The 13850-nt window shown below is 52.7% G+C and overlaps 1 protein-coding gene across 2 annotated transcripts in view; it reads left to right on the top strand.

The window, feature by feature from the left end:
- The window catches only part of OXSR1 (oxidative stress responsive kinase 1), a 124870-nt gene that overhangs the window by 87169 nt on the left and 23851 nt on the right, over nt 1–13850 (top strand). For both annotated transcript variants that reach the window (XM_053262435.1, XM_053262436.1), the window contains 3 exons: nt 1196–1329; nt 4725–4773; nt 5855–5920. In XM_053262435.1, the coding sequence (XP_053118410.1) occupies nt 1196–1329; nt 4725–4773; nt 5855–5920 (249 nt within the window). The remainder of the gene's footprint in view (nt 1–1195; nt 1330–4724; nt 4774–5854; nt 5921–13850) is intronic.

The following is a 13850-nucleotide window of genomic DNA, read 5'->3' as shown; positions in this document are numbered from 1 at the left end:
TGACCAAGACCTAGGCAGCCTTCAGAGCCCAGGTGTTGCCTTTTAGGAAGGAACATGCTCCTCTATTCCCCTGCAGTATTAATGTCTGGAGCCTGCGTTGTGTTGCCACAGACTTTTGGGGGCAAGTTGACACACAGTGCAGCACCTAAGGTTGCCACAGGCTGCCGTGGCCCTGGGAGCATGTGTAAGCTCTGCTTCTTGTCTTGGTAACAATATGCCGCTTGGTTGTGTTGGATTGGTTGGCATTTCTTGCCCTGATTGTGGCAGGGAACCTGGCATCTGTTGCTCCAAATCTGCGTGACAAGTGTCAGGTTCCTTGCCACAAGTAAGGTAGGATATGCCGAAATTGGTCATGACGTATGACGTGACCAATCTCTGAATATTGTACGACACGACCAGAAGTATGGCACACTCCCAGGGAGCTAAAGGCAACCTCACGTGCTGCCGTGGGTGGACACAGCCTCTGTGTGTTTAGGATATTGTGTCCCTTTCTTTTACCAGCAAGCTGCAATAACCAGCTCCCATCAAGACCATGGCCTCTGGGTTCTCAAGACGATTGTCCTCTTACTGAATAGGGATGTGCACGGAACCACGGAGGCACGGTCCTGGGGGGCACTGGAGGGAGTGTGGCTTTAAGGGTGGGGGGGTAGTACTTACCCCTCCCGCCGCTTTCCCCCCTCCGGCGCTGCACTTTGGTGCAAAGTTTTTGGGGCGGCAGAGTTCCTCCCTGCCGCCCCTGCCCCCATCATTGTCTGGAATAAGGAGAAGTTGCCGCCATGCATGCGCCCGTGCGCCTGTTGCCGCTGCGCACGCCCCGCACACGTTGTGTGTGATGTATGCAGCGCGCATAGCGATGGGCACGCGCACCGCGATGGGCACATACGTGGCGGTAATTTCTCCTTATTCCAGACAACGTTGGTGGCAGGGGTGGCAGGGAGGAACTCTGCCGCCCCAAAAACTTTGCACCAAAGTGTAGCGCCGGAGGGGGGAAAGCGGCGGGAGGGGTAAGTACTCCCCCCCCTTAAAGCCACACTCCCCCCCCCCCGGACCCCTGGACTGGCCCAATTCCGAACAGGTCCGGAGACCTCTTACATGGCCCCGGACTGGTTCCATGCACACTCCTATTACTGAATTGGTTCTCTTTTCCTTTTGTGTTTTCCTTGCTGGATGTTTCTAATGGGTGTAATTCCACCAGGTCTTAATGTTGACGCTACAAAACGACCCGCCTTCACTGGAGACGGGTGTGCAAGATAAAGAGATGCTGAAGAAGTACGGCAAGTCGTTCCGGAAGATGATTTCGTTGTGTCTGCAGAAAGACCCAGAGAAAAGGTAATGGGTGGCCCAACTTGGTTTCCCTCTGACCCACCCCAACCCGCAAAATCTCGTAGAGGGTCATTTTGGCTTCTATTTTAAGTCTTGAGTGAGATTGATTTATGTGTCTAGGTTTTTCTGGAGATGGGGAGACAGGGCGTGTGCACTGATTATGAGGCAGCTATTCCAGTGTTGGTGGGGAATAGAAGTAACGTTGGCAAGCCAGTAGGCCGTTACAGGGGAAGGGCAATCGGAAATCTACTAGCTGTTTCCTCTTCCAGCTGTCCTGGACTGATTATCTAGACCCACTTCAAACTGGCATTCGGTTGGGCTATGGGGTTGGGATGTGCACGAACCGTCAGTCGGACGGTTTGGTGGCGGTGGGGTTACCTTTTAAGAAGCAGTTGGAGTACCCTTACTCCCCTGTTGGAGCTGGCGTGGGGCTCCTGCATACCACCTTGCAGCCCCGGTCAGCATCAAACTTGAAGTGCACTGCCGGTTTGATACTGACCTGGGCTGCAAGGAGGTATCCGGCAGCCCTGCACAAGTGGTTTTGGTGGCAGCGCCGGCAGGGGAAATGTGGCGGGGGTGGGTTGGTAAGGGTACCCTGCCTGCTCCTTAAAGGTAACCCCCCCCCCCACTGAACCGGTCTGAACGCTGGGCCTCCGAACCGGTCCGGCAGTCTGGAAAAGGACCGCCGAACCAGTTCATGCACATCCCTACTATGGGGTGGAGGCTGCCTTGGTTGGCTGGATGGATGATCTCCAGTTTGGAATTGACAGAGGGAGTGCGACTCTGTTGGTCCTTTGGGATCTCTTGGTGGCTTTCGATACTATTGACCATAGTATCTCTCTGGAGCATCTGAGGGGGTTGGAGGCACTGCTTTGCAGTGGTTCCGTTTCTACCTCTCGGACAGATTCCAGATGGTGTCCCTTGAAGACTGTTGCTCTTCAAAACATGAACTTTTGTATGATGTCCCCCAGGGCTCCATACTGTCTCCAATGCTTTATTACATCTACATGAAACCTCTGGGAGCAATCATCAGGAGATTTGGTGCAGGGTGTTATCAATATGCTGATGACAACCAGATTTATCTCTTCATGTCAGCATCATTAGGAGAGGGCATAACCTCCCTAAATGCCTGCCTGGAGGCAGTGATGAGGCATAACAAACTGATGCTTAATCCAGATAAGAGACTGAATCCAGATAAGTGCAGGATTGGAACTTGGGAGACTCTTTTAATCGGCTGCTTCTGGATGGGGTCACACTTCCCCCAGAAGGAACAGGTATGCAGTCTGGGGGTGCTTCTGAATCCAAACCTCTCCCTTGTGTCCCAGGTTGAGGTGGTGGGCAGAGGTGCTTTCTATCAGCTTTGGCTGATATGCCAGCTGCGTCAGTTTCTTGAGATGAACAACCTCAGAACAGTGGTACATATGTTGGTAACCTCCAGACTGGATTACTGCAATGTGCTCTATGTGGGCCTACCTTTGTACATAGTCTGGAAACTGCAGTTGGTATAGAATGTGGCCCCCAGATTGGTCTCTGGGTCATCTTAAAGAGACCATATCACTCCTATATTAAAAGAACTAGACTGGCTCCTGAGAAGTTTCCTGGCAAAATATAAGGTGCTGGTTATAAGCTATAAAGTCCTAAACAGTTTAGGCCCTGGATATTTAAGAGAACATCTTCCCGATGAGGCCCACTAAGATCATCTGGAGCGGTTTGTCTGCAATTGCCACCAGCTTGTCTGGTGGCTACACAGGGATGGACCTTCTCTGTAGCTGCCCCGAGACTCTGGAATGCATTCCCTGCTGAAATAAGAGCACCCCCATCTCTGACAACTTTTGGAAAGTTTCAAAAGACTTATTTTTCACCCAAGCTTTTTAATATGACTCTACTTTTTAATTGTTTTAAGGTTTTCATTGTTAATCTGTTTTATGTTGATATAAACTGCCCAAAGATGGAAGTTTGGGGTGGTCAACAAATTTGAAAAATAAATATGCATACAAAATGTATGCTCAAAAGCTGCAGACCCCGCTGATCAGAAGACCCCCTGTTCTGTGCATGGGAGGAGTCTGTGGGGATAGGGAGACTCCACGTGCAGCTACATAGCCCAGTTCATTTCCAACATGATGATTTATTCATGATCAGAGGATGAGGGAGGAGGTCTGTCTTGGTCTGCAACTCTCTCCTTTTTTCTTGACTTCACTCTTGGTGAAGTAGCGTATGAACCAGCCCAGGGAATGATTCAGTTCTATAAACACAAAAATGTGAAATGGATGCGTAGAGGCTGTCAGTAAGACACACAAATGATTACTGCTCTATGCAATGCACAGTTGGCCTGCAGAACCTCTTGTCACAGGCTGTTGGTTAAGATTCATCAATGACTCCTATGATTCATCTTTTAAAACTGTGGCATTCTCCCTATTTGGAAAGGGCAGAACAACTCTTCCTCTTCGGCCCAGCAGAGCATCCCTCCTAGTGGTTGTTGCTGGTGTTTACTTCTGGATTGTGAGCCTGTGTGGGAAAGGGAACCATCTTGCTGCTTTAGCTTTGCAAACCGCTTTGTGAAAGGGCCTTTTCGGTTGCTGCCCCCCTCCTTTGGAACTCTCTCCCCCTACAGATCCGGCTAGCCCCTTCCTTACCGATCTTCAAATCGCTATTTAAGACTTTTCTTTTTCGCCAGGCTTTTGCCCTGTAGTTCATTTTTCTGTTCTTTGGTAGTTACTTTAGTTTTTAATTTAGAATGTAATTTTTAATGTTGCCTGTTTGCATGCTGTTGTGCACTGCCCGGAGTCTTCAGAGTGGGCGGTATATTAAATGTCTCTAATAAATAAATAAGCTTGCAAACTGAAAAGTGGTGCATAAATATTCTCAAGGCTCTGTTTTCACGGACGGCACATGGTTTGCTCGAAATGTTCTGGAGGTGAATGTCAAGGGTTGGATACCATCCCAATGTGTGAAGCTTTCTGAGCCTCCTAGTTAGCTCCTACCATGATCATAATGTTAATTTCAGGTGGTTAAGTCTCATTGAATGCCAGCATGTGTAAATGTGAAGGTGGCAGAAGCAATGCGCCTCTTCCAGTGTAAAGCTTGTTGGTCACCATTAACCACAGGCCACTCAGTGGTCAGTGGGTGCCCTTCTCTGTCCATCTCTTTGCAAAGCTCATTCCTGAAAAAGCATCCGTGGCTCTTCACACATTGGCTGTGCAGCATAACTGAAATGTACACATTGGCAGGAAGAAGCATCTTTGCCCCATATCAGGTTCTTATTTTCTGTCCATCGGAGTGGGCCCAAGCTATCTAAAGTTTTCTAAAATGGTTTGGTTTTATATAAAGCCAAAGACACACAAAGTAACTCGTCTTAAATGCCTCCTCTTCTCTTCTCTCTTGTATTCTCTTTCCTCTAATAGACCAATAGCTGCTGAACTCCTAAGACACAAATTTTTCCAGAAAGCAAAGGTAGGAACCTTGTATCTTTTTATTTGGAGGGAGCAGTAGTTTCCTGCTGGGCAAGGAATGCACTGTTCATTGCAGGGGTGGTTCTTCCCAAGCTTTATTCCCCAATGCAATTTTATCTGCTTAAGAGCCGCTACACCTGGCCTGATGTGGAAGTAGAAAATAGAGCTAGTGTGGTTTAGTGGTTAAAGTGTTGGACTAGGACTGGAAAAACCTGAGTTCAAATCCCCATTCAGCCTGGGATCCAGCCACTTCTCTCTCAGCCTAGCCCACCTCACAGGGCTGTTGTGAGGATAAACATAATCCACGTACACCACTCTGGGCTGTTCAGAGGAAGAGCAGGATATAAATGTAAAAATAAAATAAAATTAAGCTGGCTATCACTGGCATTTTGATCATGCTGCAGATTGACACACACAATCTCTCCCAGTGGCTGCATATAGGCATTGAATGGTTTGGGGGGCAAAGATGGAAACTGGCAGCACTCGTAGGAACATAGGAAGCTGCCATATACTGAGTCAGACCATTGGTCCATCTAGCTCAGTATTGTCTTCACAGATTGGCAGTGGCTTCTCCCAGGTTGCAGGCAGGAATCTCTCTCAGCCCTATCCTGGAGATGCTGCCAGGGAGGGAAGTTGGAACCTAGATGCTCTTTCCAGAGCGGCTTCCTCCCCTGAGGGGAAGATCTTGCAGTGCTCACACATCAAGTCTCCCATTCAGATGCAACCAGGGCAGACCCTGCTTAGCTATGGGGACAAGTCATGTCTGCTACCACAAGACCAGCTCTCCTCTCCTGAGACTCCTCAGACTAACGCACAGGGAATGGGCAACAAAATGCCAGCGCATCTCTCCGGAAGAGACTACTGTATTGGTTTCCAGTCACCGGTGTCAAAGGCGTTTCTGATTCTGCTTTCAAGTGATGGAAGAAATAATCTATTTTGATTCTCTTTACTTTGCCTTCCCGCAGCCACCCCCACCCCCTGCTTTTTCCAAGAAATACCACTTGTGCCAGACAATAGGCTTTTGAAGTCAGGAGACAGGAATTTGAATACCTGAAAACCTTGAAAACCTTTTTTTTTTCCAGAATAAAGAATTTTTGCAAGAGAAAATGCTACAGAGAGCCCCGACAATCACTGAAAGAGCCAAAAAGGTACAAGTACAGTCAGCTGGCTGGTTGAAGTGGGAATCTGGAAGCTGGTTTTGTGACATTTCCACCCTTGTTGTACTTACGTTTAATTAAAAAACAACAACCCACCAGTTGATTATATCCTGCTCAAGAGTTTGGGGCTGGTTACAATATGTTAAAACCCCCAGTTGTTGTTGTTGTTGTTAGTTATGCTGTCTTATTTGTGGGATCCTCCAAAAGGTCTTGCACTTCCTCCAGAAGACACTTGGACTCTAGTGAGTCTCCTGGGGAATGGGGTGGCAAGTTGAGGGTACCGCTCTGCATGTCCTTGTCATTTTGACTTGGCTTGTTGATTGTAAGCATAATAGGGTGATGTTGCCGGTTGATCTTAAAAGGTCCTGATGGAACACAGATTTGTAGAGTTGAAAGGCATCTGTGAGGCCTTCTAGTCTATCCTCCCTGCTGATTACAGGAAACTTATAAAGCCTGAAGGATCAGAAGGCTTTGATTAATGTATTTTTATCACCTGAATCACTTGCTAACAATGGAGTACATAAGCAATTTGACTTGGATACTTAACGATGGGATATTTAATCTGTCTAAGATAAGATGTGAATGGTGCTGGGCCCAGATTACATAGCACTTTTTAGATAATTGCCAGCACTTTGAATTGAATCCAGAAAGTAGTAAGAAGCTAGCACAGATATTGGGAAAATGGTGTTCCGAGCTCCGAAATGACCCATTGGAAGTCTTGAGCTGGCCTCTTCCTTTGGCCATGTTTATGGCTGTCCTTCCCATGTTGTGTAGCCAATTGGTTTCCTCCGTTCTCCACCCTTGTGCAGCACCTCTATCCTGCAGCCCTGCTACCAAATTTGTCATTTGATCTTTTGCCTTTTAAATTATTAAGCTGTTGAATTCTCATTAGGGATGTGCATAAAACCGGTTTTCCCGGTTCGGTTCGGGTCCGAATCGGGTCCGGACCGGACCGGGGAGGTTCGGTTTTGGTTTTGCCGGACCACCCCCCCGGTCCGGTCCGGTTTCGAACCGGTTCGGATCCGAACCGAACCGGTTCGGATCACAAAAAGTGGCTGGTTTTGAAGGGGACATTGTGTTCTACCTGCCACCCAAATTTCAAGTCGATTGGACCTTCCTCTGATTTTTTACAAATTGTTTTTAAAAAAATTAATTCTTGCCCATAACTCACAATGTGGAGCCCTTAGGGGCAAAAAAGCTGGGGTGGGTGGTAGCCACCCATGGGTGTCCTCCACCCCAAAAATCCCAAGGCAATTGGTTGCTCCTAGTATTATTGGTGAATTTTTGAAGAAATTTTTTTTTCCATTGGCTAGAATGGGGGTTTGGGGCTGCCCCAGACCCGCCTCTGTGGGGTGGCAGCACCCCCAAAGTGGGTCCGGGGCCATGGCAAAAATGCCCTCAGTCCCTCCCTGCAATCCCCGTAGAGATAGGAGTGATGGTTCTGTTGTTTTTATGAGGTGTTCTGAGTGTAGATTCTATGATAGCTAATGAGATTTCCAATGAGACACCATGAATCCACTCTCATTTGCTATCACAGAATCCACACCACACTCACTCAGAACACCTCAGAAAAACAACAGAACCATCACTCCTATCTCTACGGGGATTGCTGGGAGGGACTGAGGGCATTTCTGCCATGGCCCCGGACCCACTTTGGCGGTGCTGCCACCCCACAGAGGCGGGTCTGGGGCAGCCCCAAACCCCCATTCTAGCCAATGGAAATAAAAATTTCTTCAAAAATTCACCAATAATACTAGGAGCAACCCAACAATTGCCACCCCATCTTTTTGGCCCCTCTCTCTGGGCGCCCTAACACGTAACACCTAGTCAGTCCATCTTAATGCCTACCTACTACCACCACTCCTATCCAAGCAAGTAAGAGGAGGACACTCAGAGAGACAACACCCACTCTCTGATCTAACAAAAAGGCCACTGCTGTGCTGCCTGCCAGCACAGCAGCAGCAGCGGAGCAGCACACTAAGCACAAGAGCAGCACACACAGAGAAGAAGCAGGAGGCGGAGCAGCAGAGCAGCAGACCTGCCGCTCTGCATGATGGGTGATGTGACGCCCAAAGAAACCACCGCCTCACTCAGTGCCTGCCACTGACTAGGCCCGACAGACAGAAGCCAGCCAACCTGCTCTGCTCTGCTCTGCTGCTCCCCATGGATGATGCACACACACCCTACATCTGCATCCAAATTACCAGACCAGACCAAGTGCGCAGAGTCAGCACAGGCCAGCAGCCACCAGCCCAGCAACAACAACAGCTACTACTGCTACCACCACAACCAGTGTTGCCGCTACAATAACATTCCCAGTCCAGTCACGCGTGCCACAGCCTGAGCCTAGCACACAGCCAACAGCTGCTGCCAGCCAGTGCCTGGCAAGCCCAGCCAACATGAGGAGGAGAGAGCTAACAAGTAGACGGCGCACGCACATCACCAACCCATCACGACGGCGCAACTGCAAGGGGAGAGGGCACAATTACAGGCAGGAGGAGGAGGAGGAGGAGGCGGGCGAGGCAATCCTAGCACAGATTTGAAAGTTTAAAATCCACCAGGACATCTTCTAGAATCTAGACTTCTGTTTTTTCTACCACCAGCTGTAGTGTCTAGTTAGTCAGTGTGCTGTGCAGCTGAGCTGAGCTGAGCGGCGTGTGAGGAAGGGTGATTGTAGCTAGTTCTTTAGTTTCAGCAGAATGAGCATTGAGCATGGGCAGTGGCCTTGGGAAGCAACACAATTACACGACACTCACCTGCTGCTGCTGGTTCTAGAAGTTGCCTCTTCTCGTCTTTTCACCTCTTCGTGTGTGTGTGTGTGTGTGTGTGTGTGTGTGTGTGTGTGTGCAGTGAGTGCATGCCTTTTGCCTTGCTGGAAAGAAATGCTTCTCTGGTCTACCACCACATATCTGCTCAAGGACACAGAGGCCCAAGGCAGAGGTGGTGGCACCAGTGTGAGTGCATGTGTGCTGGTGGTGTTTGCCACCACAGGTGTTTTGTGTGTGTATGTGTGCGCTGCTAGCTAGGAGGGGGGAGGGAGGCAGGGAGGGAGGCAGGGAGGCAGGGGGGAGGAAAGGGGAGGGGGAGAGGGATGTAGAGGGGATTGAAGGGGGGAGGGTCCGGCTCAGAGTTGGTCAGCCACATATTTGTGCACACACGTGGTCACGTGTGTGCTTCGGTGGGAGAGACCAGACTCTCATCATCTGCCAGACCGGGGTTGGGGGCAGGTGAGGCGGTGGTGGGCTGGAAGGGAGGGAGGATGGAAGGTGGTGAAGAGGAAGGGGAGAGGATGAGAGGGGAAGGATGGAGGGAGGCATGGGGGGGAGGGAAAAAAACATGTAGACAGACACACACCACACTACACACAGAAAGCATCCACACACAGAGACAGTGCTAGGCATCCATTCACACCGACAGACAGACAGACAGACACACAACAGGAAGAGACAGACTGCGCCTGCACCACACACACACACACACACACACACACACACACAGACCCAATTCCCCCCCTGCACAGTTATCAATCAATATGTTGTGTTGGCAGCCAGTTCATTGCTATTCTGATGGTTTGGGGTTTTTTGCCATCAGCCAACATCAACAGTGACCACAATCAAGATGAACATAAGATGATAATAATTCATTCGTTTCATTTGAAAAAATCACCCAATCATTTTCTCCATGTAAACCAAGCCCCCCACACATGATTTCTGGTAACATTTTCAATAAAATCAATTCATTTGGCATTCATCATTTTGTTCTCCCTCTGTCACCTTTTTTTCTTTCTTTTGCATAATTTTGAGGCTTGATTTTGACATGGGGTTTTTAAAGAAAAAATTATTTACATGTTTATTTACATACAGTATTTACATATCTACACTGCATTTTAGAACGTATACCCGCCGCTGCCGCTAAGTCTAGTACTCCGTGGGCTGTGCTACTTTGGGGGGGTGTGCCGTGCCCACGCCAGGTCCCCAAATGCTGACAGGTGGATAGATAAAGGGCCTGTGCTGGTCAGCATTGGGTTTCTTTTTAGGTGGGCGTGGGCATTGTAAACATCTGGCCAGTCGCAGCACTACAACTACTACTACAACTGCATCTCTGTGTGGGCACACTACACGCTGCGACTGGCTGGCACGGCTCAGCATCTGTCACGTCAGCTCAGCTAGAGGTGGAAGGGGGTTGGGTAGGGATAAGCACAGAGGTCGAGCCAGGCAGGTGACCAACCATGGGGCAACCCACGGTAATCACTCGCCCGGCTCAAACTCCAGCTTGGGGTAGCCCAACAGGGGGAGGTTCACCTTAAGGAAGACCAGCTGCTCCACCAGACCAGGGTCCAAGCGGGAGCGAGAGGGTGTCACCACGTCCCCGGCACGTGAAAACACCCGCTCGCTCTGGACACTGGTTGGGGGGCAGGAGAGGAGGCGCACAGCCACCACCGCCAGGTCCGGCCAGACTTGGCGGCGGCTCGCCCAGAACTGTGCGCAGTCCACGCCGTCTCCCTCCACAGGCTCCTCCAAGTACTGCGCAACGCATTGCTCAGCACTGGAGGGGGGCCTGGCAGGTCGAGCCTCCCGCATACCAGGCATGGCGCCATAGCAGAACCGCTGAAACCACTGGGCGGATCTCGAGTCGGTAGCAAATGGCTGCTGCGATGGCGCCGCCTGGGATGCCGCGCTGCTGGACTGGGAAGAGGGAGGGGAAGGGGAAGCTGACGCCGGCTGGCCGCCCATGCTGCTGCTGGGTGCGGGTTGGGCCGCAAGGGCTGCCCCCACACCACTACCAACACCCTGGTCTCTGCGGGCCCTAGCGGCCTCCTCCTCCCTAACCTTCTCGACCAGGATGCCCTTCCACCTGGGCAAGTCGTCGGCACTCACGGCATTGCCCTTGAGGGCTGGGTGACAGAGACAAGCAAGGACATACTCCTCCCTGTCTCCCAGCACATCAACGAGCCGCTTGTCAACCCCAGACCTCAGCCACCCAGCCAGAGCACGACCCTCTGGCGTGGTCAGAGAGATATGGAGTCCACCCATCAGCTTCTCGAGACCAACAGCTGTGGGCAGCGCCTGGCTCAAGGGAGTGGTGTCGCCACACAAGCCCTTCGTGGCAAGCTGGAAGGGCTCGAGTGCCGACACCACCTCGGACATCTGCTTCCACTCTGCGTTCGAGAAGTCGCAGACATCCAAGGACTCGTCCCTCGCCAGGGCGACAAGGGCTCTCTCCTGCTCCAACAGGCGCTGGAACAGGAGGAAGGTGGAGTTCCACCGCGTCTCCACATCCGTAGGGATGAGATGGCGAGGAAGGCCAAGGTCATCCTGCTTCTGGCGAAGCAGTCTCCTGGACTTCTCGCTGCGGTGGAAGTGGGCGGCCAGCTTGCGGGACTTATCCACAAGCGTGGCCGTGGCAGCAACAGCAGCTGGGATGGGGCGGGCCCCCTTCTCCTGGGACGCCTTCAGCTCCTTAAGGCCAAGGGCGTCCCTGACGGTCAGATGGAGCGTGTGTGCCATACACCGTATGTTCACACAGTCCATGACTGTCTCGACAGCGGCGGTAACGTTGGCTCCATTGTCGGTGACAATGAAGCCGCGGGAGAGGTGTGGACACCCGCCAATCCACTCCTCTATCTGGCGGTCGAGTACGGCCGCCACCTCCTCCGCGGTGTGCCTCGTGTCCATCGTCTCCACGTGCAGGACGGCCCACCTGTGCCGTAGTGCAGCGGGAGCCGCGCCGGACCCGGAAGCATCGCCTGCGGAGGTCCCCTCACTCTCCGGTCCCCACCAGTGGGCAGTGAGGGCCAGGAAAGAAGCGTGCATCCCACTGACACTGGTCCAGAGGTCAGTCGTGAAATGCACGCTTGTCCCGGCCGGAGCTGCACGCAGCTCGGCCGACACGAGCTCCCTGCACCGGCGGTACAGGGAGGGGACCACGTTCCGGCTGAACGTGGTCCTTGAGGGGATGACATATTCGGGAGCCAGGAATTGGAGAATCCGGCGGAAGCCGTTGTTCTCGACCACCTGAAACGGCTGGTCATCGGTGGAAATCATCTCCCCTATGAGGCGGGTGAGGTGATGATGGTCCACGCGAACAATACGCTGGCTGCCCGAGGACTGCGTCCACCGCTGGACGGGCAGTGTAGCCTGCCTGCTGGCTGGCACACTGCCGCTGCCCGCCCTAGTGGCAGATGCACAAGGCGCACTAGCGCTGCCAGCCTGTCCCCTGAGACCTGGGTGGTGACGCTCTAGGTGTCTCCACATAGGCGTCGTACCCAGGTGCGCAGGGTCCCTTCCACGGCTGACAAGCATCCTGCAGTGGACACAGCGGGCGTGGAATGGGTCATCTTGAGGGACCTCAAAATGCACCCATGCACCACTGCCCTTGGCCTCCTGCGCCCTGGGCGCCGTCCTAGGCCGTTTCTCGCAGGGTGGCTGCAGTCCTGGGGGGGGGGGCGGCCGCCGCTGCCTGCCCACTGCTGCCACCCAACCCGCCCCTTCCGCCCTCCACAGCGGAGGAAGGGCCCGGCTCAACTGGCATCGGAGAGGCAGGCCTCTCCTCCACCACCTCGCCAGACCGCTCCCCACCAGAGTGTTGGGCTTCACGAGGGGGGGCCCCACTGAGCGGCGAAAGGATAGGGGGAAGGGGCCCCAGAGGGAGGGAGAACCTGGCTGCATCGCTGCCAGCCGCACGGTCCTCACCGCCCTCTACCTGCTCTTCCAACTCCACAGTCTCCTCCACCTCAACAACTGGTGGTAGCTCAGCAGCACCTGGTGCCGCCGGCGAGGAGGGACCCGCCACAGCCCTAACGGTGCCTCTGCCTCTGCCGCGATTGGCGGCAGCAGGCGTGGGGAACTGAATCCTGCGCACCAAAGATGGGGCCGGAGCAAAGAATTCTCCAATGGGGAGAACTGGGGTGTCCTCAGGCTCCCCGCGTCCTCTCCCTCCCCGTGCCGCAGGCGCACCCCACACCTGGCCTCTCCCACCTCTGCCTGCCAGCCTTGAGCGAGCCCTGCCCGCCACACGGCGCTCAGACATGCTGCTAGGTCAGAAGGAGGGAGACTTTAGGAGGAAGGCCAGACAGGGTCAAAAAAATAATTTGGAGGGGCTTAGGGGCCAAAAAAAAGGCAGCTGATTTGGAGGCGGCGGGGGGGAAGTTTGTTTTCAAAAAAGGAAGCCAATTGGGGGTAAAGGAAGACTTTTTGATATGGGGGGGGGAAGCCAATCGAAGTGAGGGGGAGGGTGTCCTTTTGGGAGTCAACCACCAAGCCAATTGGGGAGATGGGTCTGGGAGGGTTTTTTTTAGAAAAATAGGGGGTTAAAGGGTGGAACCCCGGTGTGGGAGGGTGGCACGGGCAGTTGGGTGGAGTAGTTGTGGTGTGGGTGGCAAGTTTTTAACTTTTTGGGGGGGGGGGAGAGTGGATGGGGGGAGGGCACAGCACCTACCGGGGGTGGGGGAGGGATGCAGTCAACGCTTGGGAACCTGCAGATCAAAGGAGGAAACCCTTATTTAGTGAACTTGAACACAAAGGGTGGGTTCTGGGGGGTGGTTCTCAAGTAATGCTCCTGTGGGGGGAGCATCAAACTCAATGCAGCCTATGTAGTGACTCTAAATTGCACACAACCAAAACCAGAACCCAGTCACACCAACACAGAGGTTGAACCCACCCACTCTGTGACTATGCCTGCCCAATGCCATGGCAAGCAAGCAGCAGCAAACACTTGATGGCAGCCTCATGGATTGAACATCATGATCATCATCATACGTGTGTATTGGCCCAGCATGTAGTGGCAGCATCAGAGCCCAGCCAGGACCCCACTCAGGAAGGAAGGAAGGAAGGAAGCACTCTGGCATGGCATGGGCCCAGCATGTAGTGGCAGCATCAGAGCCCAGCCAGGACCCCACTCAGACTGCCCCAGAGGCAAGGAA

This window comes from Hemicordylus capensis, chromosome 6, assembly GCF_027244095.1.
Source record: "Hemicordylus capensis ecotype Gifberg chromosome 6, rHemCap1.1.pri, whole genome shotgun sequence".
Classification (NCBI taxonomy): domain Eukaryota; kingdom Metazoa; phylum Chordata; class Lepidosauria; order Squamata; family Cordylidae; genus Hemicordylus; species Hemicordylus capensis.
This window is presented reverse-complemented; position numbering and strand designations above follow the sequence as displayed.